The sequence below is a fragment of the Diachasmimorpha longicaudata genome, chromosome 3, assembly GCF_034640455.1.
Source record: "Diachasmimorpha longicaudata isolate KC_UGA_2023 chromosome 3, iyDiaLong2, whole genome shotgun sequence".
In the NCBI taxonomy this organism is placed as follows: Eukaryota; Metazoa; Arthropoda; class Insecta; order Hymenoptera; family Braconidae; genus Diachasmimorpha; species Diachasmimorpha longicaudata.
In genome coordinates this window covers 6,570,920-6,592,010 of record NC_087227.1, presented here as the reverse complement: position 1 = coordinate 6,592,010, position 21,091 = coordinate 6,570,920, and the positions used below count along the sequence as shown (strand labels likewise).

General features: G+C 39.3%; 6 protein-coding genes and 1 long non-coding RNA gene across 21 annotated transcripts in view; 4 read left to right on the top strand and 3 right to left on the bottom strand.

Moving 5' to 3' along the window:
* LOC135160483 (protein tramtrack, alpha isoform-like) overlaps nt 1–2,313 on the top strand; it is a 60,026-nt gene extending 57,713 nt beyond the window's left edge. For all 11 annotated transcript variants that reach the window (XM_064117066.1, XM_064117062.1, XM_064117065.1 and 8 more), the window contains one exon: nt 132–2,313. In XM_064117066.1, the coding sequence (XP_063973136.1) occupies nt 132–284 (153 nt within the window). In that variant the 3' untranslated portion in view covers nt 285–2,313. The remainder of the gene's footprint in view (nt 1–131) is intronic.
* A 252-nt stretch (nt 2,314–2,565) lies between these two features.
* Nucleotides 2,566–7,573, top strand: LOC135160407 (frizzled-2). Its single transcript, XM_064116925.1, has 4 exons — nt 2,566–3,287; nt 3,668–4,271; nt 4,351–4,730; nt 5,021–7,573. Exons 1-4 carry the CDS (start codon nt 3,071–3,073, stop codon nt 5,557–5,559), a joined length of 1,740 nt encoding a protein of 579 aa, XP_063972995.1. The 5' UTR covers nt 2,566–3,070; the 3' UTR covers nt 5,560–7,573.
* Nucleotides 7,574–7,578: 5 nt separating this feature from the next.
* On the bottom strand, nt 7,579–9,879 carry LOC135160420 (uncharacterized). Its single transcript, XM_064116951.1, has 4 exons — nt 9,659–9,879; nt 8,969–9,466; nt 8,289–8,484; nt 7,579–7,939 (listed from the first exon to the last, which is right to left on the bottom strand). Exons 1-4 carry the CDS (start codon nt 9,723–9,725, stop codon nt 7,732–7,734), a joined length of 969 nt encoding a protein of 322 aa, XP_063973021.1. The 5' UTR covers nt 9,726–9,879; the 3' UTR covers nt 7,579–7,731.
* Nucleotides 9,812–13,762, top strand: LOC135160439 (uncharacterized). Its single transcript, XR_010298567.1, has 3 exons — nt 9,812–9,910; nt 10,063–10,836; nt 10,896–13,762. It is a non-coding gene; the product is annotated as an uncharacterized LOC135160439 (long non-coding RNA).
* LOC135160416 (venom acid phosphatase Acph-1-like) lies at nt 10,469–12,369 on the bottom strand. The gene is made up of 4 exons (XM_064116947.1): nt 12,175–12,369; nt 11,516–11,980; nt 10,928–11,254; nt 10,469–10,845 (listed from the first exon to the last, which is right to left on the bottom strand). The coding sequence occupies exons 1-4, from the start codon at nt 12,367–12,369 to the stop codon at nt 10,687–10,689; spliced, it is 1,146 nt and encodes a 381-aa protein (XP_063973017.1). The 3' UTR covers nt 10,469–10,686.
* Nucleotides 13,120–16,779, bottom strand: Rabex-5 (Rabaptin-5-associated exchange factor for Rab5). The gene is made up of 4 exons (XM_064116921.1): nt 16,203–16,779; nt 15,524–15,914; nt 14,366–15,214; nt 13,120–14,246 (listed from the first exon to the last, which is right to left on the bottom strand). Exons 1-4 carry the CDS (start codon nt 16,379–16,381, stop codon nt 13,809–13,811), a joined length of 1,857 nt encoding a protein of 618 aa, XP_063972991.1. The 5' UTR covers nt 16,382–16,779; the 3' UTR covers nt 13,120–13,808.
* Nucleotides 16,780–16,870: 91 nt separating this feature from the next.
* On the top strand, nt 16,871–21,053 carry LOC135160409 (uncharacterized). Of its 5 annotated transcripts, XM_064116930.1 has the most exons (7): nt 16,872–17,113; nt 17,524–17,582; nt 18,103–18,137; nt 18,653–19,244; nt 19,614–19,780; nt 19,892–20,462; nt 20,693–21,053. In XM_064116930.1, the coding sequence occupies exons 4-7, from the start codon at nt 18,701–18,703 to the stop codon at nt 20,836–20,838; spliced, it is 1,428 nt and encodes a 475-aa protein (XP_063973000.1). In that variant the 5' UTR covers nt 16,872–17,113; nt 17,524–17,582; nt 18,103–18,137; nt 18,653–18,700; the 3' UTR covers nt 20,839–21,053. The 5 variants fall into 5 exon arrangements, with proteins under 5 accessions (XP_063972997.1, XP_063973000.1, XP_063972998.1 ...); XM_064116927.1 differs by lacking the exon at nt 18,103–18,137 and having other exon boundaries at nt 16,871–17,113; XM_064116928.1 differs by having other exon boundaries at nt 18,103–19,244.
* The last annotated feature ends 38 nt before the right edge of the window (nt 21,054–21,091 follow it).

Below are 21,091 nucleotides of genomic sequence, written 5' to 3'. Positions count from 1 at the left end.
GAAAGAAGTACACAACATTTTTTGGTAGACCATAACATTTTCCACAAGAAAGTCCTCCCCTCGGTCTCTTCCCTCCAAAGATATCAACGGACATTAAAATGATTTCTAATTGCTAAATTTTGCTTTTCCAGTTGGGAAAGGGACCGGATTGGGAGCAGCAGCGTGAAAAAGAAGAGAAGCTCGTTGCGGATATAATAGACCGTGTGAAACGTGAATGCGAGGCCCAAGGTGAGACCGTAACCAGAAGGGGCTACTCCAGACGTTCCACCGTAATGAACAGCTGAATCAATTGACGATTAAATTAAAGAATGATAATCGAGTGCCAAAATACGTCTTCTCAAGCAACTCAAGCCAAATACTGAACGAAAAGACCATTTTTTTCTGGTATAAAGTTCCATGTAAAAACAATTCTAGTCTCCAGTCTTGCTGTGAATACGAAGCAGATATTTATTTGTAAATATACTAATGACGATTACGCGTTCCAATAATCGGATAACCTAATCGATATGAGTCTCACTCGTAAATCAGTGCCAAATGAATCTCCAGAGGCGATTGGATGAATGAATCTTCCTTGAATTTATGATGAGTAACGTTAAAGTACCTATTTATTAATTATATAAATCAGATACACACCACATTGTGCGCTCGTTTAAGAGGGCGATCGTTTGCTCAAGTGTGCAATATTGATGATTATGAAATTAGGGGGATGAAATTATTTCCTTTTAGCTTATGTTCAGTAATCGGTGATGAGGATTGTTAATGAACGTGGTGAACCTCAGAGTTTGGGACTGGTTTTTTTTTATGCTGACGATAGCCAGGAGAGTTCTGGAGAAAAATTTAATAGAATTGGTTAATGAAATTCTTTACAATAAATATTTTGCCATATTTTCTCCCAGAACTACTCATTGCAGAAATATCTGAGAAAAGGCCTAGACCCACAAGCTCTCTTACCACTTCACCAACGCCTCAATCTCCCCTAATTTTCACTAGTCGTCTCTAAATCTCACTCCCAAAAATTCTTCTTAAGTAATTTCTGACACTCCAGTGTCGATACTCATCGGCTAGATAAGTGGATGTAGCTAGAGAGCCTCGAAAAAATGAGGAAAAAGTTTTAGAGTAAAATTTTAACCCACAGTAATTCAGACTAAAGTGAGGAGGATAAACTTGAGACGTGACGTCGTCGACGATCAGTAGGGACGCGTCGACTCGTCGATTTGTCCATTTTATTTCGATGGTATAATATCGAAAGTATTTCAGTCTCTCCCGTAATTTTTTTATCATAGACTCAGAGATAAGATGGTTCAAGTTAATTTTAACTATTAATCAGTTGTCAATGAATATTTTGGAATTCAAGACAGATGGAAAATTTATTCCAGGATGTTTCTGCTGCTCAAAAGAAGCTTGTGCACTGAAAAAAAATTATATGGGCCAAATGTACTCATGATCCTGATGAGAATGGTAAATAATTAATTATTTACCAAAATGACGTTTTAGATTATAAATAAATGGGCGAGTAATCAAATAAAGACGTAAAGAATGGAGTTCCTTTTGGAATTATCTGTAAGGATCCGTGAGAGCTACAAAATTATGCGGAAATATCACCATTTTTCTTGGATTCGGAGATATTCCTCTCAAAGCCAAATCATTTCATCCTTGGGGGCTACTGATTTTTCTTTGCTTATCACCCAAGTTGTTTTGTTGATTGGTTAATTATTCCGGGAATGAGTGGTATTGGGGAAAATATTCCAGAGCCACTCGTTCTGGAGACACTCAACGAAACGAAAACAATCTCGTACTTTCGACAATTTCACAAGTCATTTAATGTTATTACTACCACTGAGTAATGAATTGTTCAATAGGTGAGGAGAAAATGAGATAAACCAGTAAGGCTGATCTTCCACGTTAAGCTCGTGCCAAATAAAGTGAGAGAGTATATTAATATTGATATATCGATGAAATTATATTTATTTGTTTACAATGAAAGGAGTAAATGGCACAGCTGGATCGAGGGCACTATATACGTAATAGTTTGATAATTATTTGGATGTGGGTGATGATGTTTGAGGAATGAGTAAAACTCATGGGAATAAAAATGCAATAAGTACCTCTGTAAATCCGTTCGTCCTGAACTATTCCAGATAATGTCCAAATTTTAAGAATCAAAATGACGATGCAATTATGAGAGCAGTCGACAGAATTTCAAATGACAATGTTTTAAAATCAAAGAGATTATCTTGAAAGATATTAATAATGTGAATTATACTCTTGAAAGAACGATGAAAATAAAAATCAAAATCTTAATTATCAATTGAACCTTCGATGTTGTTATTCAATCATTTCCTGATGGGGGGGGGGGGGAGGCTGTTTATTATCTCGCCTGCTGCTTAATGACTGAATTAAGGGGGGAAAGGGCCAGGTTATGGCGAGTACACTACTCGTCATTGCCCTTTGGGTTATTGTTGACATCATCTGTACCTGGATATCAGAGGTCTGGAGAAAGAGTTCTGCCAGGGTATTGTTGTCTTGTCCCATGCCCGAGGTCATTAGTATTTTTGGGCATCTGACGAAAATTATTAACACCGAGTTTTAACCTAAAAACTAATTAAATAACAATCGAAGCACTACAACCACATTTTTTCAACTGGAAGCATAAAATACCCTTTTCAAAGACACCCCACGGCTCCCGCTCATGTTTCCCTGCCCCCTACAGTTCCCCAGAACTCCCTAGATTCCCCAAACATCTCATGCCCCTCTCGCGATTCATCTTCCGCGGTCTGTTTACACTAGTTCTTCATCGTTGAGTGTTTTTTCGCGTACCCTCAACCCCAAGATAACTCGCGTCCCTTCATTATCTCTATTTTAGCCACCCAAAACGACCCCGGCCCATCTAAAAATCGTGGTCACACCTCTTAGGCACCCGAAAACTGTCTAAACATCCCAGCATACCCCAAACATCCGGAATTTTCCGCATCTCATGAGGATGGTTTCGTGAAAATGGGCGCCGATCGCCCGTGTCTCAGTGAGTGAATCCATCCCTCGGTGATCTCAACTCAGTCCACAATCTCCGAAAATGCACCTCAACCTCTGGAAAATTTCCCTGATTGTCCCTTTGACAATCATATCCCTGATATGTGTTCAAAACGCGGGGACATCGGGACTGGACATGACTGACGAGCTGGAGCATCACGGAAGATGTGAGCCGATAACGATAAAACTGTGCCAGCACCTCCCGTACAACCAGACGATGATGCCGAATCTTCTGAAGCACCAGAAGCAGGACGAAGCAGGTTAGGACAACGATATTTAATTTATGTTCTGACATTTTTTTCGTTTCCGAAAGTGATAGATTATCTTCCCAACTCGTGAATGCAGGGGAAACTATGACAATACATTTTTGCAGATAATGAAATTCTTTTGAAAAATGCTTTATTATTTTTCTTTGTAAATCTACTGGTTGGAGGAATATTCAAGCGTTTATTGGAGTAAAAAAGTGGAGACGTTCGTCGTGAATGATTTGATGAATTGTTTTTGTTTTTATTATTGAATTGTCTTGTCAATGGACTGTTTTTACGGTGGAAATAGCCTCACATAACCTCCTCGGGTTGAGGTAAAAAAATGTGAAGGAAAAAACCCTTCGGCAATAAATAAATAAAAATAAAATCTCCAGGTCAGGAAGTGCATCAGTACGCACCCCTGGTAAAAGTGGACTGCAGTCCAGACCTCAGATTCTTCCTCTGCCTGATGTATGCTCCAGTCTGCACGATTCTCGAGAAGCCTCTGCCCCCATGTCGATCGATTTGCGATAGGGCTCGTGCCGGCTGCGAGCGGGTCATGAAGAACTTCGGCTTCCAGTGGCCAGCGAGCCTCGATTGCGCAAAATTACCTGAATATGGGGAAGATCCAGAGGTGCTGTGCGTCGGAAATAACGAGACCAGTCCAAGGATCTCCACGACAATTCAGCCACCTCTGAGGGTGCCACTGCCTGAGTTCCAGCCACCCTGGCACGGTATCAAGCCCTACGGAGACCTCCTGGGGGCACGTGACCATGGCTTCGTCTGTCCAATTCAGTTCAGCGTCCCTGAGGAGCATGGGTATTCACTCAAGGTTGGTGGCAAGGTTGCCAGGAACTGTGGAGCTCCCTGTGATGGAATGTTCTTCTCAGAGCGACAAAGGACGTTCTCCAGGGCGTGGGTAGGGATCTGGGCTGCCCTATGCGCTTGCTCATGCTTCTTCACATTCCTGACTTTTCTGATTGACACCGATCGGTTCAGGTGAGATTATAAAATTATTGTAATTCATATTTGATAACTAGTTAATTATCTGCATATTAATTTTTATACTGTTCCTCAGATACCCAGAGAGACCAATAATATTTCTGTCAGTCTGCTACCTGATGGTGGCTCTGGTGTACGTTGTTGGCTGGGCATCGGGCAACACGATATCTTGCAAAGAACCGTTTCCCCATCCCCCTGATGTCCAGGTACAGATGGTGTCGACAATAACCCAAGGGACCAAGCATGAATGGTGCACATTATTGTTTATGGTTCTATATTTCTTTGGCATGGCATCTAGTATTTGGTGGGTCATACTCACCCTCACCTGGTTTCTCGCCGCCGGGTTGAAATGGGGTCACGAAGCTATTGAAGCTAATTCACAGTATTTTCATCTTGCTGCTTGGGCAGCACCTGCAATTAAAACTGTTACCATTCTGGCTATGGGAAAGGTCGAAGGTAATTATGAACACCAATCAATTATTCCCTAATTGCATTAATTATCAACTACATTAATGAGTATTACACCATAATAATTGCGTAAAATTTTTCATCTTACATTTTCATTCTCCTTTGAATCGCGATAACTTTAGAACGACTGCTTTTATAGAAATATGTCAAGAGATACTTTCTTCGGAGAATTAAATTCCTCGTAGAAAAGCTCTCTTCACATTTTCCCCTAAATTCACTCCTTACTCAGATAATCAACGAATTGTCAAACCATTGTTATCATCATTTTTTTTTCAAAGGTGACATCCTCTCAGGCGTCTGTTACGTGGGTCTCTGGAATGTCGAAGCCCTTCGGGGATTCGTTCTAGCTCCCCTCTGTGTCTACCTCGTCCTCGGTACAATATTCCTCCTCGCTGGCTTCGTCTCTCTGTTTCGCATTCGTACAGTCATGAAGCACGATGGAACCAAGACTGATAAACTGGAAAAACTCATGATTCGCATAGGAATATTCTCAGTTCTCTACACAGTACCAGCTCTCATTGTCATTGCCTGTCTCTTTTACGAGCAAGCCTATTTTGACCATTGGATGCTCACTTGGAACATGGAGATGTGCTCGAGGCCACTGCCACAGTCACTTTACTCGATCCCCTGTCCAGTGGGGGAACGCACCAGAGACGTTGGCTATCGTCCTGAATTTGAAGTATTTATGATTAAGTACCTCATGGCCATGATCGTGGGCATCACTAGCAGCTTCTGGGTATGGTCCAACAAGACTTTGACCACGTGGAGGCAGTTCTTCAATCACATACGGGGACGACGTGTCGAGGCTTATGTGTAGGTTTATTCAAAATTATTCGTAAATTCAGGGGATTGTCTCTGGAGAGGAGTCAATTCTGGATTCCTCTGGTGTAGGAAAAAAATGTAGAATTGTGGAATTGCTCAGGAAACGGAGCTATACTCTGAAGGCTTAGAATTGAAACAAATATTCTGAAATTTTTCAGGTAGAAAAAAAATTCGTAGTGAAGTGATAAAACGTATTAAGTTGACTTGAAGTTGAGTCGAATTTTTGAGGAATCTCTCCTAATCTAAGGGAGATAGCAGAATTATTGTTATTAGATTTGTTCTAGCGCTCAATCCGCTTAACAACACGATAATAATCCATATTTTGCTGACTTCCTTAGATTCCAATATATTCGTCAAAAACGGGACGATGATCACAAGTAACTTTTGACGTTTAATAACAATTTTTTTATTTTCTCGCTCTTGCTACTGAAATACCCTTGAATTATTTTGGAGTTCTGGATTTGTATCGGATACAGATGGATTAGAAAATTAATTTTTCCTGTTCAATGTGACAAAGTCATTCCACTTCGTTCAAGAAATATAAAGGATTGAAAGAAGCCGACGAGATATTGGCAAATAATTTTTTTAAACAAAGTTCCTTGAGTTGCAAGAAAGGTTTGGGGTGTGTGGAATTTCGTTCGGAATTTCTTCCCGACTGGAGACGATGGAGGAACGATACCTCGTGCTCTCTAAGTTATTTCAAGAATGAAAAATTATTTTTTTAGAATCTCAGTAGAACGGTATGGGATAAAGCATTGAAGGAAAATTCGTGATTTTTAAATATTGAATATACAATTGTATTATTTAATGACGCTCACTGGTCCAATTTCATAACTCAAAAACTTAAATTGTACAACTAACTACACGTGTTCAAAATTTATGCATAATTTTAATACGTCCGCAGTAAAAAAAATGTTCCTCATTTTTTTGTCAATTTTACACAGCTATTGTAACGAGTAGTTTTTAATTTTTTAACTAAGTAACTAGAGAAATACTCGCAAGAAGACTTTCAGTGGAGACTAGACACGTCTATTAGCTGGGCATGTCAGTAATAATACGACTTTTTATGAATTTTTAAAATGCATAATACCTCGAGTGTCATACTCCACTTGCAGTTGGTAATACGGAGATAATTTTTTGACTACTTGAGGTAGTTGACGAAACACTGTACATAAACGCTTTAGTATTGCTATGTATTATAATAATTTTTAAGCGTCATGCATGTAAATAATAACAATCTGCCATTTGACGTTGTGAGGATTGTCCTGGCACTTCACTGAGATTTAATTTGTCGTTTAGGATAATTAATGTTACAGAAAGGGAATGTCTATTAATTGCAGGATTGGAAAGGTATTGTGATGATTGGGGAGTTATTTTAAATAAATAATTTCCCAGACACTGCACAATCCAAAAAATCCAAATCCACTTCTAAATTAATTTCCCATTGCTCAGTAAATTTCTATTTTTTCCTCTAATAAATTTTTTAAACAATTCTCGTTAGTTCACAAAAATCGCAATTCGTCCATTGAAACCATGTCGAGCTTCTTTGGTGTATCTTGTAAGTTAACTCGTCTAACAGAGTCTGAAGATTATATTCTAATCAAAATTAATGAGTTGATACTATCACCATCAAAGTGGTGAGAAAGAGATGAGATGAGCTGACATCTCAGTCGAGTTTTTCGACAGTATCCCCCCATTTAAAAGACATAGCGCAATGTCCATCAGTGCATTTGTTGTAGAGTTCAATTGGCTCGACAAAAAAATTTATAATCGACATTCCGAGATATTCATCAAAAAATTGATGAACCGTTAAAAGCAACTCATCTCTATGCACCACTTTGCTACTGATATTACAAATATATTGTACGAACAATTTAATAAATATGTGAAAAGTGTGCGTGTTCATGTTGCTGCACACGCAGAATGTCGTATGTTAAACGTGAAACTGTAAAATTATAAGCATTATATTCTTTATATAATAAAAATTCAGTACACAATGAGTAAAAAAAGCCAATTGTCATCCATAACCTTTATTTTGTTGTAAAAATATAATACGAATCACGGTTTTATCGAAATTATCTCTTCAGTGTCAAGATATTTCCTCGCTTTCCTGTCACATATTTTTTCTTTCATTCCATACATCCAATCTGAGGCATCAATAGGTTGATCACGTTTTGCGCATTTTTAGAATGCCAATTCTTCGAAGATATCTGACGATAAATGGCGTTGATGCCAGAGTTATCGATATTCGGACAGGGGCGAAGACCTTATGGACCGCGTACGCAACCAGAAATGTTGATGAGCCTGTCATTATAGTTTCTAGGCGTTCACTAGAGTTGGGAATTAGTTTGACGAGTGACGTAAGATCTAAACCGCTGAAAAAAATAATTTAAAGACATATTTACTAATTAATTTTCATGTCAAGACGTTTGTCTATCATTAAGTTTTGAGGAATACTTTGAGGAGATTATTATTTTGATATAATCAATATAAAGTCAACGATTAGATATCGTTAATTATCATTGAATAACGAAAGTGATAGTATTTCAAGAACCAGCTGATTCAGAAAACAAAAGTCGTAAGACATTTTTCCCTGGAATGTTAATTTTCAAGTAAACAGGGTTTATCATTTTTTTTTTTCGTCAATCTCTTCTCGTCGGAGATAATGATATGAAATTTAAACAATGGAACAAGTTTAGAATACTGATTTTTGAAATGACTGACCTAGAAACAAGAGCGTAGAAAGCACCAAGCGATAGTAGTGAAATGCCTACGTGAAATACGATGACTGTGCTGCCATAATCCTTGACAGCTCTTTTAAGTTTGTCAGCGTTAGTTAATTTATTTTTATGAGTGTCATTCTCGGATATTTTCGAGGATTCTGCTGCACTTGTTGAGTAGCAAACCTTGATGATGAAACCTGAGAAATTACTAGCCATCACCATTTTTTACTGGAGGAAAAATAAAAATGTTGATGGATTAATCGTTGGCCGAATTGATTAATTGATGGTTATTTGTGAGGAGAGATTTTAGTTGAGAAGTGGCATTTGAAGACATGGCAGATTGAAACCCCAATTTACTTCAACTTAATGTGCAATTGGTCTTAGTAAATAGACAGTCATCTGGCAAACAAATGAGTTTACAGCAAAATGTAATGACACATTTTTTTCGATAATTGAATTGTCAAGATAAAATTTCATATCTCCTTTCTCTTTAAACTCCTTCATTAGCCAGATAATTTCAACAAACGAACTCAAGAGACTCATTTCATGACTTCATAAGCTACTCCAGTGCTTTTAGCTCTAAAACACAATTGAAAATTTTTAATTCTACAGCACTAATTCCAGAAAACTCATAATCAACCTCTAATTAGAAATAATTCATCACACAGCTATCTTAATTACCATTATCCCCAGGCTTAATTGAACGAAAATTTTTCTTGATGAAGTCATAATGATTTTTCTGCATGTACTCAGCGATGTATTTTCCACTCTGCACCCACTGTCCTCCAGGCATATTCATGTGTGTTCCCCTCGCCGTAGACTTGCAGGGATGTGGTACATTGGTCTGCATGGTGCCATTGAGGCTGATTGTCCCAAAGCAGTCGTAGGAGTCCACGTGGGAATCGCCAAAGGCGCTCGTGGTAGACATCCAGGACTTGTCCCAGGTCTTGCTGTTGTTACTACCATAAAGCATCATGGGAGTGGTGATATCCCTGACCCTCTCTGGGGCAAAACGACCGGTCTCATTGTTGAATATCTCGGCGAGGTTGCCAGGGAGAGGGAGAGTCGGGGCTTCGGGGTACTGACGAGCCCCGGACAGATGGAAATTTGCTGGTCCCTGGAGGTCTTTGTAACGGAAATCGAGGGGTCTGCTCTTGCCACTACCTGGGAGGACGTTCACTGAAAGTGAGGAGGGTGTCATTTAAGAATTAGACCGACCAATTGCAAAAATCGAACTCCTCATCTACATGAATCCCCACCAGCTCATAAAACCGATATTTTTTCCCCTGACGGAACGAAAATGTTAATTAACCCACGTAATCCTCCTGTGGTTCTCGAAAATGACAAGAAATGATGAAGATTGTAAGTTACCTCCAGGATTGAGTCTTGTTAGGATCACCGGCAGCTCTTTGGAGCACCCCAGACGTGACAGAGCCATGTCTGATGATCCAAATAATAAAAACAAGATCCGATCTCCACAGAAATTCACTTGTACTCGAACATTCGCGACCGAAGTGACAAAAGCAGCTGGATAACTGCGGAAATCAGAGACCGGATGACCTTGAACGGTTCAACTTCACGTTATGTCCAAACGATCCCCTTCTCCAGAGCCATCAACGAATGGTAAGTCGCCTAACCACTTGCAGCAGGTTGTCTGTCTTCCTCTTATCCACTTGAGATAAGGCGAAAAAAAATCAAAGTTTGCATTCCATTAAAAAATGATCAATTTTTCACGGATTTTCATTCCATTTCTATCATTTTCTTGTCGCTGCCAGCCCCCCCCCTGTATAGAGCGCCGCGAACGCCGTTTCGAGGTACCTGCAGTGTTTTGAAAAAATAGAGCTAAAGCAAGTAAGAGGCCCATGCTCCTGTTATCGATAATAAAGGTGAAGTGGCGGGTAATCGCTATTTTTATTTGATTGTATTCGTTGATTAGGGCATTAGATAAACGAGCAAACATTTACATGCGTCATCTACAGATGATTTTCTACAAAACTAACTATGGTTCAATTAAACAAGTTCATTTTATATTTTTTCTCCAGCCAACATCATTCGCAAAATTATAATGATTATTAACGATCCACTGCAATTATCTACATCAGTCAGTTTTTCAATTTGTAACTCTGCCGGCTAAGTACATTGTGGAAAAGGATGAATCAATTCGAAATAAAAGTCATTAACTAATTTATACAAGTCAGATTTAATACCATAAATTTTCAAATAAATGACCTTCTGTTCTTCCAAAAGAACAGATTAGCGTTTTCTCTGAATTGTATTACAAAAACATTGAACAAAGAGAATTAAACACATATTATTCTTGCCTGATTCATTGAAAAGTGGATTGAAGACGACGCCGCGAGTTTTTGATCTGCTCGGGCTTCTAGGAATGTTCCCTATTCCTAAACTTCATTACAGAAACGCTTCAATTGAGGGAGGTAAAGTTCTTCCACAGTGTCCTTAAATTCGGATATAGGATACAACCCTCCTGATGAAGATTTACCGGGCAGTTCCAGTAGAACAGGTGGAGCGGTCACAGATGCGCTTTTGTGGTACTTTATCTGCATATGAACAATAACATTATCAAACCGTTAATTTAAATTTCTTTTAGGCTCATGTAATGGTCCTCAAATGTCTACGAACCTGGATATACGACTTCCCGTCAATTTTGTGCAACTCCAATATGACATGACTACCGTACTGAGGAATGTGCTCTTCATCGTAAGCCTTTAGGGCACTCAGAAGTCCGACTATGTGCATATCGTCACCCACGTAGACTCCTATCCTTTCTGTATGATGGAACATTGGGTGATCACGCATTATGGTTTCTAACAGCATTCTTGTTCCAAACAATGATCTCATCTCCGGAGTCCATGTGTGAAGTCCATAGTTTAAAAGCATAAGTCGTTTCAGATCTCCTTCAGGAAATATGGCTTGTGTCCACACTTCTGGCAAATACCGGGTATTCATCTGAAAAGTGTGAAAATAGATTAATTACTGGCGATAATTATACACTATTTATGAAATTTCTTTGAATTTTTAATGGCTAATTTTAATTCATGTGCAGTAGATAGAAGAGTTCAAGGAATGAAGTGATGATGCACCAGTTGCGTTGTAAAAAATGGTAAAAACCACATCATGTCATTAATAAAGTCTCAATAATAGGCCCAAAGGACTTGATATGTTGATAAACATAATTTTCTAAGGGAAAAGATATAACTATTTTCGAACCTTCTCACGGAAATAGGTCCACAGATTTCTATATTGGGCCAAATTCGTGGCAGTCCCTGCGTAACGATCTATTTTTTGGTAAGCTGGAGTCGAGAAGTCAAGACGACTGAATGCCGAGTTCTCCAGTTTTTTAAAAGACGCCATGTACCCTGGACAGTTACGCCAAGCATCGAAGAACATATTTGACAATGTCTCTGATGCACCGACATCCACTCCGATTTCAGGCATTTTGGTAAGATCTACGCCACCGCTGACGAATTTATCGACGAGCTTCTGGTCCTGCATGTGTAATCCTAGTCCCACTAGTTTGGCGGTTTGGACTGCCTTCGTAGCGTTCATTGCTATCAAATTAAGGGTGCTTACGGGCAAGTTAATCGGTAACGACAAATTCGTTATTTGAGGAATTAAACTGCTATAGGTTGAACCTAAAACTGCTCCTAATCTTAGAGCATGCTGTTTTCCTTCCTGCAAAAAAAACCAGAGCATTAAATCAGTTGTGAGGCTTTCGATCATGATTTCTCCATTCAGTTTAGTTCACTTCGCCCAAACATTCCCTGGAATTTTTACTTTGACTTTGTGTCCGTATGGTGTTCATGAACCAATCAGAAATGAAAATTAATAAACTGCGTTAATCAGTTATTATATTAATATCTACATACGATTGTCAACTGCTTGGCACCCTCCGGCAAATTGCTGTGCAAAGTCCGACGCAAATGTGGATACTCTTTATAAATATCCAAGTCAGGATTACTCTCTGTATGATGCACTAGAACTAGAACGGAATCAAGTTCTGCATTGCAAAATTTTGAATGTAAGATGAAACAAAATATTGCCCACACGTAGTTGAACTTCATCGTATAATACTCGGTCTTTGCAGGTAGAACTAAAATACACTGACTTTCAAACTTGCGAGTAGTTTAAATAGTCCCTGGTGGGCATTCGTCAATAATACATGAGTCGACATGTTATTAGTGTGTATTTTAAGAATTTTTATAATCAGTTTACGACTTTATAATGGAAAGTGAATACGTGCCAAGTAACTCAAAATATAAGAATTCATTCGATAATTTTTATTCAAGTAGTTAATGTGAAGTTAATGACCCATGAGTTTAATCTCATTGGTGAGAAAATATCAGACGTAAATTATTTCCATTCTTGCTTCTATTGCAAAACTAAAAAAATTAAAATCTTTGAAGTAACTTCCTTAGTTTTCTTCTTTGAAGTAAATTCTTGAAGCAATTTTTAAAAAATTTAATATATGAAGAAGACACATATTATATTTTAAAATTTTATGTCACTCGGTCTTTGTTCTGTTACTTTAATATGATGTTTGAAATCTTTGAATTATGCAGGAAAAAAATTATGTCATTTTTGCAAAGTGCACAGCTCATATCGACAATATTATACTTTAATTTTATTGCTCCAGGCTCTTTGATTGTTTACCCTGTTAAGCACCGAGAGCTGGAGGCCATGACAGCTACAGTCCTCATCCAGGTTAAGTGATAATCAGTTTGATCATGATTAGCTAAAGTGTCCGCTTATTATTTTTATAAATGAGAAAAAAAGGTTCACCCCATCAATTACAAAATCATTACTAAGATAAATGGATTCTTTAAATAGCTCTTTTATTAGACAACCTATGACCTCATCATCCTCTTTATAAGAATTAATACATAATTAAATAGTAACAATCGCTCACAAGTTCCCTATTTTTTTTGCAATAGCCCTTGTACTAGTCTTTCTCTTCCTATCACACTACGTCAGTAGCAAACTGGTAATTTGACATTTGTGGTACTCATGCTGTTATCTCAAGAATAAGTGACTCTAGGACTTCCATTGACATTTTCCTCTGAAATCATCTATCGACATTCTAATTATATAGTTAACCAGATGTGAAGAATTAATTACTTCTATGTTAAATTTTCTATATTTCTTCAAAAATAATATTCTTCTGAGGATAATAAATTGCAGGAGATAATGTTAGGAAGTATTTTTCAAAGGACAATAAATTAACCCGAAAAAGTCTTCGTTTACTGTGCTCCGAAGCTGCTCATCAATCAGATGATTTCTTATTTATCAAAAAAAAAAAAATCATACTCTTCTTTTATATCTTTGTTAACTACTATTTTTGCTCCTCAACTGCTGTTTTCATGTGAAAATGTCAATACATTTTTTTTAAAGAATCAACTCTTTTCCGTTGGACCCACCCCTTACGATTCCACAAAAAATTAAAAAAACTTTGAAAAATCGACTTGTCAAATTCTCCGGATTTATCACTCTCCTCCGGTCGGCCCTATATATTCTTGAAGTAATTTGAATAATTATCATGATCATGACCGTTCGATGTGAGAGACAAGTCGCCGGTATTGCACGGAATTGTGGGAATGGTAGATCCTTGGAGAGTGAATCCATGGTAATCCTCGGTGTTGACTCCAGCTGGGGTCAGTGGAGACGGAAGATTGGACGTTGATTCATGGAAATTATCTAGAAGACTGTCAGGTGTCGCCTTCTCCAGGGGTTCCATTTCAACGCTGGAGAATTCGCACTGAGCATCGAGACTGATCAAGCTCGTGTCGTCGTCGGGTTTGCTGGTGTCTAAACAGCAATCGACGAATGGAGGGAAATCAAAAGTAGGCGATGGAGTGATGCAGTCGTCAATCGATGGATTTTTCGTGTAAGAGGCGTTCGTGTGACTGTCTGCCTCGTCCAGTCCAACGTGATGGGAGTACAGCTGAGGAACAAATAATCAATTGACGAATAATATACCACAATTTAATTGACACGTTGATTGATTTCAAAAGGACCCTTCAACAACGATCTAACAGAAAAACTAACAAAACGTCAAAATACCTGCGGAATGATCGGTGGAGGGAGTTTGTAAACCTCCACATCATCGCAATCAATATTCGTCGGTACCCTCTGGCTCCTGGAGATAATCAATGGTGATTTTTCAAGGCCAGCTTTCACCTCCTCCCCGATCTTCTTATGAAACTCGACAATTTCTTCTTGCAATTTGGCAGCCTCAGCCACTACTTCATCATTTCTGGCTTTCAGTTCATCCAACAAAGTGATGTCTTCACACATCATGTGAAGGCTCTCACAAATGGTCAGTGCTGATTCCCATGTATTTGCTGGCACTCTCTCCCCAGACATGTAAGCATTGAAGTCCTTCTCCGACATGTTGAGACTCTCCGCAGTTAAATTCTCAATAAAGGAAACAGCACAGCACAAATTCGTGAAGTAATAACCACCCTCCCCAGTCATCAGCCTACTAGCATTGCAGAATCTGGTAATGAAGTTGATGTTGCTCTTGAGTCTTGCTGGATTTGCCTTCAGGACAATGAAAATAAGGGCTGGAAGAAATTCATCAGCAGAGGCTGGACCACCCACAGACTGCTGGAGCAACTGAAAAATGTTTCTGCAACAGTTGACGACACACGTCAATTTCTCCTGAGGTGCCTTTGCTGAGTCCATGTTCAAGAGATCTGTGATGGAGGTGTAGACGAGCTCTCTGACCTCTGGGCTAGTCTCGTGAATCCTGCACTCGAGATTTTTCCCACTGACCCAGTTCAACTGTCGAATTCGGTTCTGGATGGCCAGGTCTTTTTCCTCGTCGATTGTAAAAGGGGGACAGAAGAGGACGCGGTACAATACTGTCATTGAATGTCTCTCCACGTAGTCCAGAAGTCTCTCCTTCACCTTCGAATTGAAAGATAATGTCATTGGATTTTATACCATTGATTTTTTAAGGTAAAGAGTCTTAGTTTTTGGGAGTTGTGTAGATCATTAATTGAAGCGTTTATTCACTGTCTGCAGACATGCCTCATGGTCACTTGCTCAGACAATTGGGAAATTCAATAATTTGTTGATTATTACTGAGTAATTGATTCCTGAAAATCACTTGAGGAAGCTTCCGATGCAGAAAGTTAAGTAGGCTATTCGTTATTGAAAAATTTAGTCAACCAATTGAATATATTTATGAATTTGTTCATGAACATATTTATTTACCTCTGGTGATATCCCAGCATAATTAGGACTATTCTCCATCCTCTTTCCGAAAACCTGATAGAAATTCTGCGTGATCTCGGACAATTCCTCGATCCTCTTAGCATTTCTGTTCTGAAGAATATTGGAGACTAGAGTGTGAATGCATCTCTTCACATCTTTCTCAGCTGGTGTCTTGCTGATCAGCTGCATCAGGTCCATGTTCTCGGACTTGACCTTGTCTAAGTCCTCATTGTTGTGGACGAGCTCCTTCAGTAGATCGTCGTAGCCCTGGGGCTTTGAGGGTAGTTTCCAGAAGGCAGAGATGTTTAGAAGCTTGTTCTTCTTCTCTTGTTGACGTTTTTTCTCTTCTACTTTGCTTATACCCGGGGGTGTCGTTTGTTTGACAGCATCCCTGAACATATGATATGAAAATTTGTCTGTCCATGAAAGTTGATTGGTGGATAATCTTTAGATGGATTACAAATTATGTGAATTCAGGTGAAGGTATTAAAGATTATAATATTCGTAGCCTCTAGAATTCACCATCGAGTATATGTTATGAGCTTTCCTCCTGAATTCCCTCGTTGCCAACCGAATACCACATTTGACAATGTAAAAGCAAGTGAATGACGTTGTGGTGAAATTCGAAGTAAGATTCTAAAAACCTCTAATTTCAATAAATTCTGAGAAAGTTACTCACCCTTCATGATTCTGTGCCCTCGTCTGCCTCTCCCTCTTCGCTCGCTTCCTCTGCAGATACTCACGATGACACTTGCTGCAGTATCCTTCCCACTCGTCATTTCCAAAAAATCCACATCCATTTTTACATTTCAAATCCGCAACGTCGATCCGCAACGACGGAGTCTTAATTGTCCACATTATCCCTTAATGTCTAACAATCATTCCTCTAACAACACACATTTGTTTCTCACGACTGACGTCCTGTTGTCGTCAGAATCCAGCGAACCATAACCTCTCTCGATGTGTCAGATTTTCTTCTCCCCTTACAAGTTGCCAAATTCATGCGGTTTTACCCTTCAAAATATGTCGACATTTTCTGGGTAAAATTCAAGATTTTTTTTCATTCTCAAGGGAAAATTTTGGCCTGTAAAATGAGTCCTGACTCGCCTGAATTATTAGATTTGTACGATATTTTCATACCGATGTTTATGATATCGATACTTGAGGCTCAATCTATCAGTATATCGTTTCCCAGCGTGGCGATCTTTATCGAATTCACTTCATCGATACTTGTTTCCATATCGAAATGGCAGCTTTCCTAACCCATCGGCATCGGAGTTGGTCTACTGCGCGTCTTCCGCTGTCAGCCGCCATTTTTCTATGCTGGGTGCGTCATTTCCGGTTTCTCTCCGATACTTGATCGTCTACTCAGTCGTACTCGTTCGTCTCATTCGTCGAGACGCCGAAATCTGACGTTGAACGTTCGTTAGTATTGCTCTGGACATTTTATCGTTGACTTATCTGACAAGACTAGTCGTCCACCATAAACCGACTATCTAATTGTGCATCCAGACTATTGTTAATACAGAAAAATCGTCATGTACACCAGGAGTCGAGGATCCAATCAAAATCAACAGAATACGTCCTTTGGTAAATACTCACTTATTCATCGGTGTGTTAATTTTTGTTGATCGATCCGTCCATTATTTTGGCCAAGAAATTAATTCAATCGGGAGTGAAGTGCACTTAGTGGGGAGATTGGGGGGACATTAGTGGATTTTTTGGAGTAAATGCAAATAATCAATACTCCATTGGCATTATAAAATGGCGGATTCCAAGCTAGACGCTTTACTTAGTCAATGAAAAAAACTCCACAATGTCAATAAATCAATAGTACCCTATGCAAATAATGCCATTAGGATAAATCAGCTTTCCGTTTGAGCTGAAAAAACGTCTGCGCATTGAAGAACAAAATATATGACTTCTGTTTATTGATGTGTCAATTTACTGTTTTCATGGAGGAGTCAATTCACTATTTTCTTTATTGTGTTTTTTTACAGTTCGAGGACCCACTCTGAATGCCAACTCCGGATACCAGACAGGAAATCCTGGAGCTGCTGTAAGTCAAAACAATTTTTTTCTTAGTATTCTTAGGGTTTGGGCAAGGGAGTGAGACGAGATGAGATATTTTAGTTAGCAATTGCTGTATTATTTAAAACATTTGAGAGTGATTGTCGGTCCATGGACACTTGGATAGTTGGAGAATGACACTATCATGTTCAATTCCTTCCCAAACGCGTTTAGAGGTGTCTTGAGCTCCGACAATATTTAATCCTCACGTCAAACATGTTCTGGAGTCATTGAGTCGCTATGCTCCTCTTATTTTTTACTTTGAATTTGTTTAAAAGACACTCAACCCTGAGATTCAAATTTTTCCAAAACGATATGCTCTCATCAAACATCGCCCTCTTGCCCTAACATACCCCAAAACATCCCTGATTTCCTACTCTCTTTAGCCAGTTAGGCGCCTATAATTCGGGATAAAACAATCAAACATTATTTTTGATTATTTCCGTCTCAATGCATGTACTAATTTATGTACTTCGCTCCTCCCCACTCCTGCTTGTCATGCAAAGCAGGCGGCAATAAGTAGCTATACAACAATACCGAGGAGGTACATGTCACCAGGGGCAAGTTCGTTGTCTTACCTCACCTAGCATAACATCGTAACTGTTACCTCGAGCCTCTCTCGAGGCCGAGGTTTATCATATTCACAAGAATAAAAAACCGTTTGATTTCTCGATAATTTCGTGATGAAATCTTGAACTACATCCTCATGAACCAGTGAAATACAGACGACAGTTGGACATTTAAAATTCTCTATTAAAATTGGTTTTCTCAACTCAGAAAATGTTTCCAACGGCAAAATTGTCTGTATTTTATTTCTCATATTCAAGATTCACCCGAAATATCAACGGAAATCGAATAATTTTCTGTTCGTCATTCTTTCATTCTTAAAAATAAAATGAATGATGAAATCGTGATGAACATGTTATGACCTATGGTAGTGGTTGAGACGTATGTTGCCCTCAAGTAAATGACCCTAAAGACGCCCTGGGCCCTGGTGGGACAGTACAACCGTAGAGGTTCCTTGTGTAGCAGAACGAACCCACCCGATCTTTATTCCAGTATCAGCAAGCAGGCGCACCGCAGAAGCCCCCTCAGTCTCAGGGCCAAATGCAGGGACAAGCTAGAATGGCAACACCTCAGCAGCAGCAAATGAAATCTATGCAGCAGCAAACACCCCCGAAGATTTTTCAGGGACAGCAACAGCAGCAGCAGACCCCTCAGAAGCCCTTCCAGGGGCAACAGCAGCAACAACAGACTCCTCAGAAGCCCTTCCAAGGGCAGCAGCAGCAACAGCAGACCCCTCAGAAGCCATTCCAAGGCCAGCAGATGCAGCAGACACCACAGCAGACTCCGCAAAAGCAGTTTGGACAGCCACAACAGCAACAGCTGCAACAACAACAATCACAACAATCACAGCAACAACAGCAACCACAGCCAACCCCTGAGAAAAAGGTTTCAGGACCAAATGTCGCCACGCCGAAGCCAGCAGCAGTTAATCCCAGTCAGAATAATACACAGGGGGCTCCTAGTACTCCAGCCAGTGGCCAGAATCAAGATTGTTCCATGGATTATGAGGATGTCATGCCAGAGGGAGATGGTTTCTCCGAGACTAGTGATCAGCCCAAGTGGAGGCGCTCGAAGCTTCAAGGAAGTGAGTAATTAGGAAATGAGGCCATTTATTCGAATAATTGTGCCCTCTTCTCTTCCATTTTTATCTTCGTATTTTGGGTTAAGGCATTTTTGAAGATATAAAAATATAAATTCAAACATCCTACATGACATGATCATAATTTTTTTTTGTTTATTGAATACTCTTCACCTCCAATCTGATGACAATTCATTGCGCAAATTTGAAGATTCTCCGACCCTCCACTGGCCTCCAGATCATTGACGATCTGTTGAGGCCATTGGTTCGAGTGTAGAGTCACTGTGAACAGAATTTCTGATACTTATCCATCGATTTTTCATAAAAAATTGTGAAGAATTTCGACGTATTTATCATCTGAAAATTGATTTCCAGCCAAAGTCAACAGAAAATTGAGACGCCTGAGGATGAATCAGCGTCTGAGGAAGACGCTCATGCCCAAAAATGCAATAATGGTCCTGAATGAAATGAAGGCTGGCGTGCAATTCACTTTCCCAGAGACCCAAGCTGTTGCCAACTCCGTCTTTCTGGTACATGCTGAGGTAAAGTATTGAATCCAAAATTGATTTTAGTGGAAAATTTCAAAAGCCCTTGACATGTTGTGTGACCGTAAAATTCATCTTTATAACATAATCTTTATCTTGTTTCCACAGCTGGATGGAAAAACATACGTTGGTCAAGGTCTCTCGAAGCCTTTGGCTCGACAAAATGCAGCTGAGAATGCTCTCAAGTGCCTTCTTTTGGAAAAAATGACAGCAGCTGCCAACAAAGCGCGCACTGACGCTGAGAATGATCCCCAGGGAGTTCCAGATAACACTGAAACTATCAAAGAAGAGAGCGATGTAACCACAGGTGCACCTGTAGACACGACAAATCCAGATGCGGGAGCTGGAACTCCAATGAATGTCGATGATACTGACGAAATACCCTGGAGTTCATTAGCCAGTTTTGCACTTTACAAACTATTCCTCGAGTGGCAGAATCAGGGAACTGTCGTACCCATTCCACGACCTGGTACTCAGACACCACCAAAACTTAAAACTGAATCAAAACCACCAACTGAGAAGGTACTACCAGAGAATGCGCTATCGGTTCATCCAGTTATGCTGCTCAATCAGATGAAACCAGGAATAACTTATGTGGAAGTCAGCAGATCCGGCAATCCACCCAATACACTGTTTACACTTTCAGTTGAGATCGACGACAAGGTGTATACTGGAGCTGGTGAGTTTAAATTTTCTTTGCACGTGTGACTGAGCAAACCAGCTATTTGAATTGAGGAGTTTTTGTTTATCGGTTTTTCTATTTATATTATTTATCAAGACGAAGAATGTCGTGCAATGTCTAGATATCTACTTGACATATGAAGTTCTCCATAAAATCAGTATCTGAAATTTACTGTCTCAACCTCTCCAGCAATTGCATTGAGTGAAGATGTTCTGTTTGATTCGCAGCAAAAAACAAAAGAGATGCTAAGAAAATCGCTGCTAAGGCAGCCCTCAAGGCTCTGTACAATCTCGAGTACCTGGACGAAATCAAAGCAGAAGTCGTAGAGCCCATGCAGGTATCCGAGCAGATGTTACAGCAGCCACTCCAATAGATCAATATTGTTTCACAGATTTTTTTCATAATTAACGACTATGAATCCTATATTTACTGACTTTAGTTCATGTTAAATCTGACGTTTTGATTAATGCGAAGTAATTCAACATGTTTAATCAATTTCATTCGTAATTTAATGACCATTTTCTTGATATGTAATGAATGTCGTATTAAAAAGCCTGAATTAAATAAATAAAAAACATAAACCTATAACTCATTTTTTGTTTTTTTTTCTCTGTTGTCAGACAACT

Excerpts from the sequence above, each read along its gene's own strand:
- LOC135160407 (XM_064116925.1), top strand. The coding sequence starts at position 3,071 with ATGCACCTCAACCTCTGGAAAATTTCCCTGATTGTCCCTTTGACAATC. Across the intron at positions 3,288-3,667 it reads CCAGAAGCAGGACGAAGCAG|GTCAGGAAGTGCATCAGTAC; the intron begins GTTAGGACAACG and ends TAAAATCTCCAG. Across the intron at positions 4,272-4,350 it reads ATTGACACCGATCGGTTCAG|ATACCCAGAGAGACCAATAA; the intron begins GTGAGATTATAA and ends ACTGTTCCTCAG.
- LOC135160420 (XM_064116951.1), bottom strand. The coding sequence starts at position 9,725 with ATGGCTCTGTCACGTCTGGGGTGCTCCAAAGAGCTGCCGGTGATCCTA. Across the intron at positions 9,467-9,658 it reads AACAAGACTCAATCCTGGAG|TGAACGTCCTCCCAGGTAGT; the intron begins GTAACTTACAAT and ends CCTCACTTTCAG. Across the intron at positions 7,940-8,288 it reads TTCTACGCTCTTGTTTCTAG|CGGTTTAGATCTTACGTCAC; the intron begins GTCAGTCATTTC and ends TATTTTTTTCAG.
- LOC135160416 (XM_064116947.1), bottom strand. The coding sequence starts at position 12,369 with ATGAAGTTCAACTACGTGTGGGCAATATTTTGTTTCATCTTACATTCA. Across the intron at positions 11,981-12,174 it reads GTGCCAAGCAGTTGACAATC|GAAGGAAAACAGCATGCTCT; the intron begins GTATGTAGATAT and ends TTTTTTTTGCAG. Across the intron at positions 10,846-10,927 it reads ACGGGAAGTCGTATATCCAG|ATAAAGTACCACAAAAGCGC; the intron begins GTTCGTAGACAT and ends GTTCATATGCAG.
- Rabex-5 (XM_064116921.1), bottom strand. The coding sequence starts at position 16,381 with ATGTGGACAATTAAGACTCCGTCGTTGCGGATCGACGTTGCGGATTTG. Across the intron at positions 15,915-16,202 it reads AGGGCACAGAATCATGAAGG|GGATGCTGTCAAACAAACGA; the intron begins GTGAGTAACTTT and ends TCATATGTTCAG. Across the intron at positions 15,215-15,523 it reads ATGCTGGGATATCACCAGAG|GTGAAGGAGAGACTTCTGGA; the intron begins GTAAATAAATAT and ends TTCAATTCGAAG.
- LOC135160409 (XM_064116927.1), top strand. The coding sequence starts at position 17,062 with ATGTACACCAGGAGTCGAGGATCCAATCAAAATCAACAGAATACGTCC. Across the intron at positions 19,245-19,613 it reads GCGCTCGAAGCTTCAAGGAA|CCAAAGTCAACAGAAAATTG; the intron begins GTGAGTAATTAG and ends ATTGATTTCCAG. Across the intron at positions 19,781-19,891 it reads TCTTTCTGGTACATGCTGAG|CTGGATGGAAAAACATACGT; the intron begins GTAAAGTATTGA and ends TTGTTTCCACAG.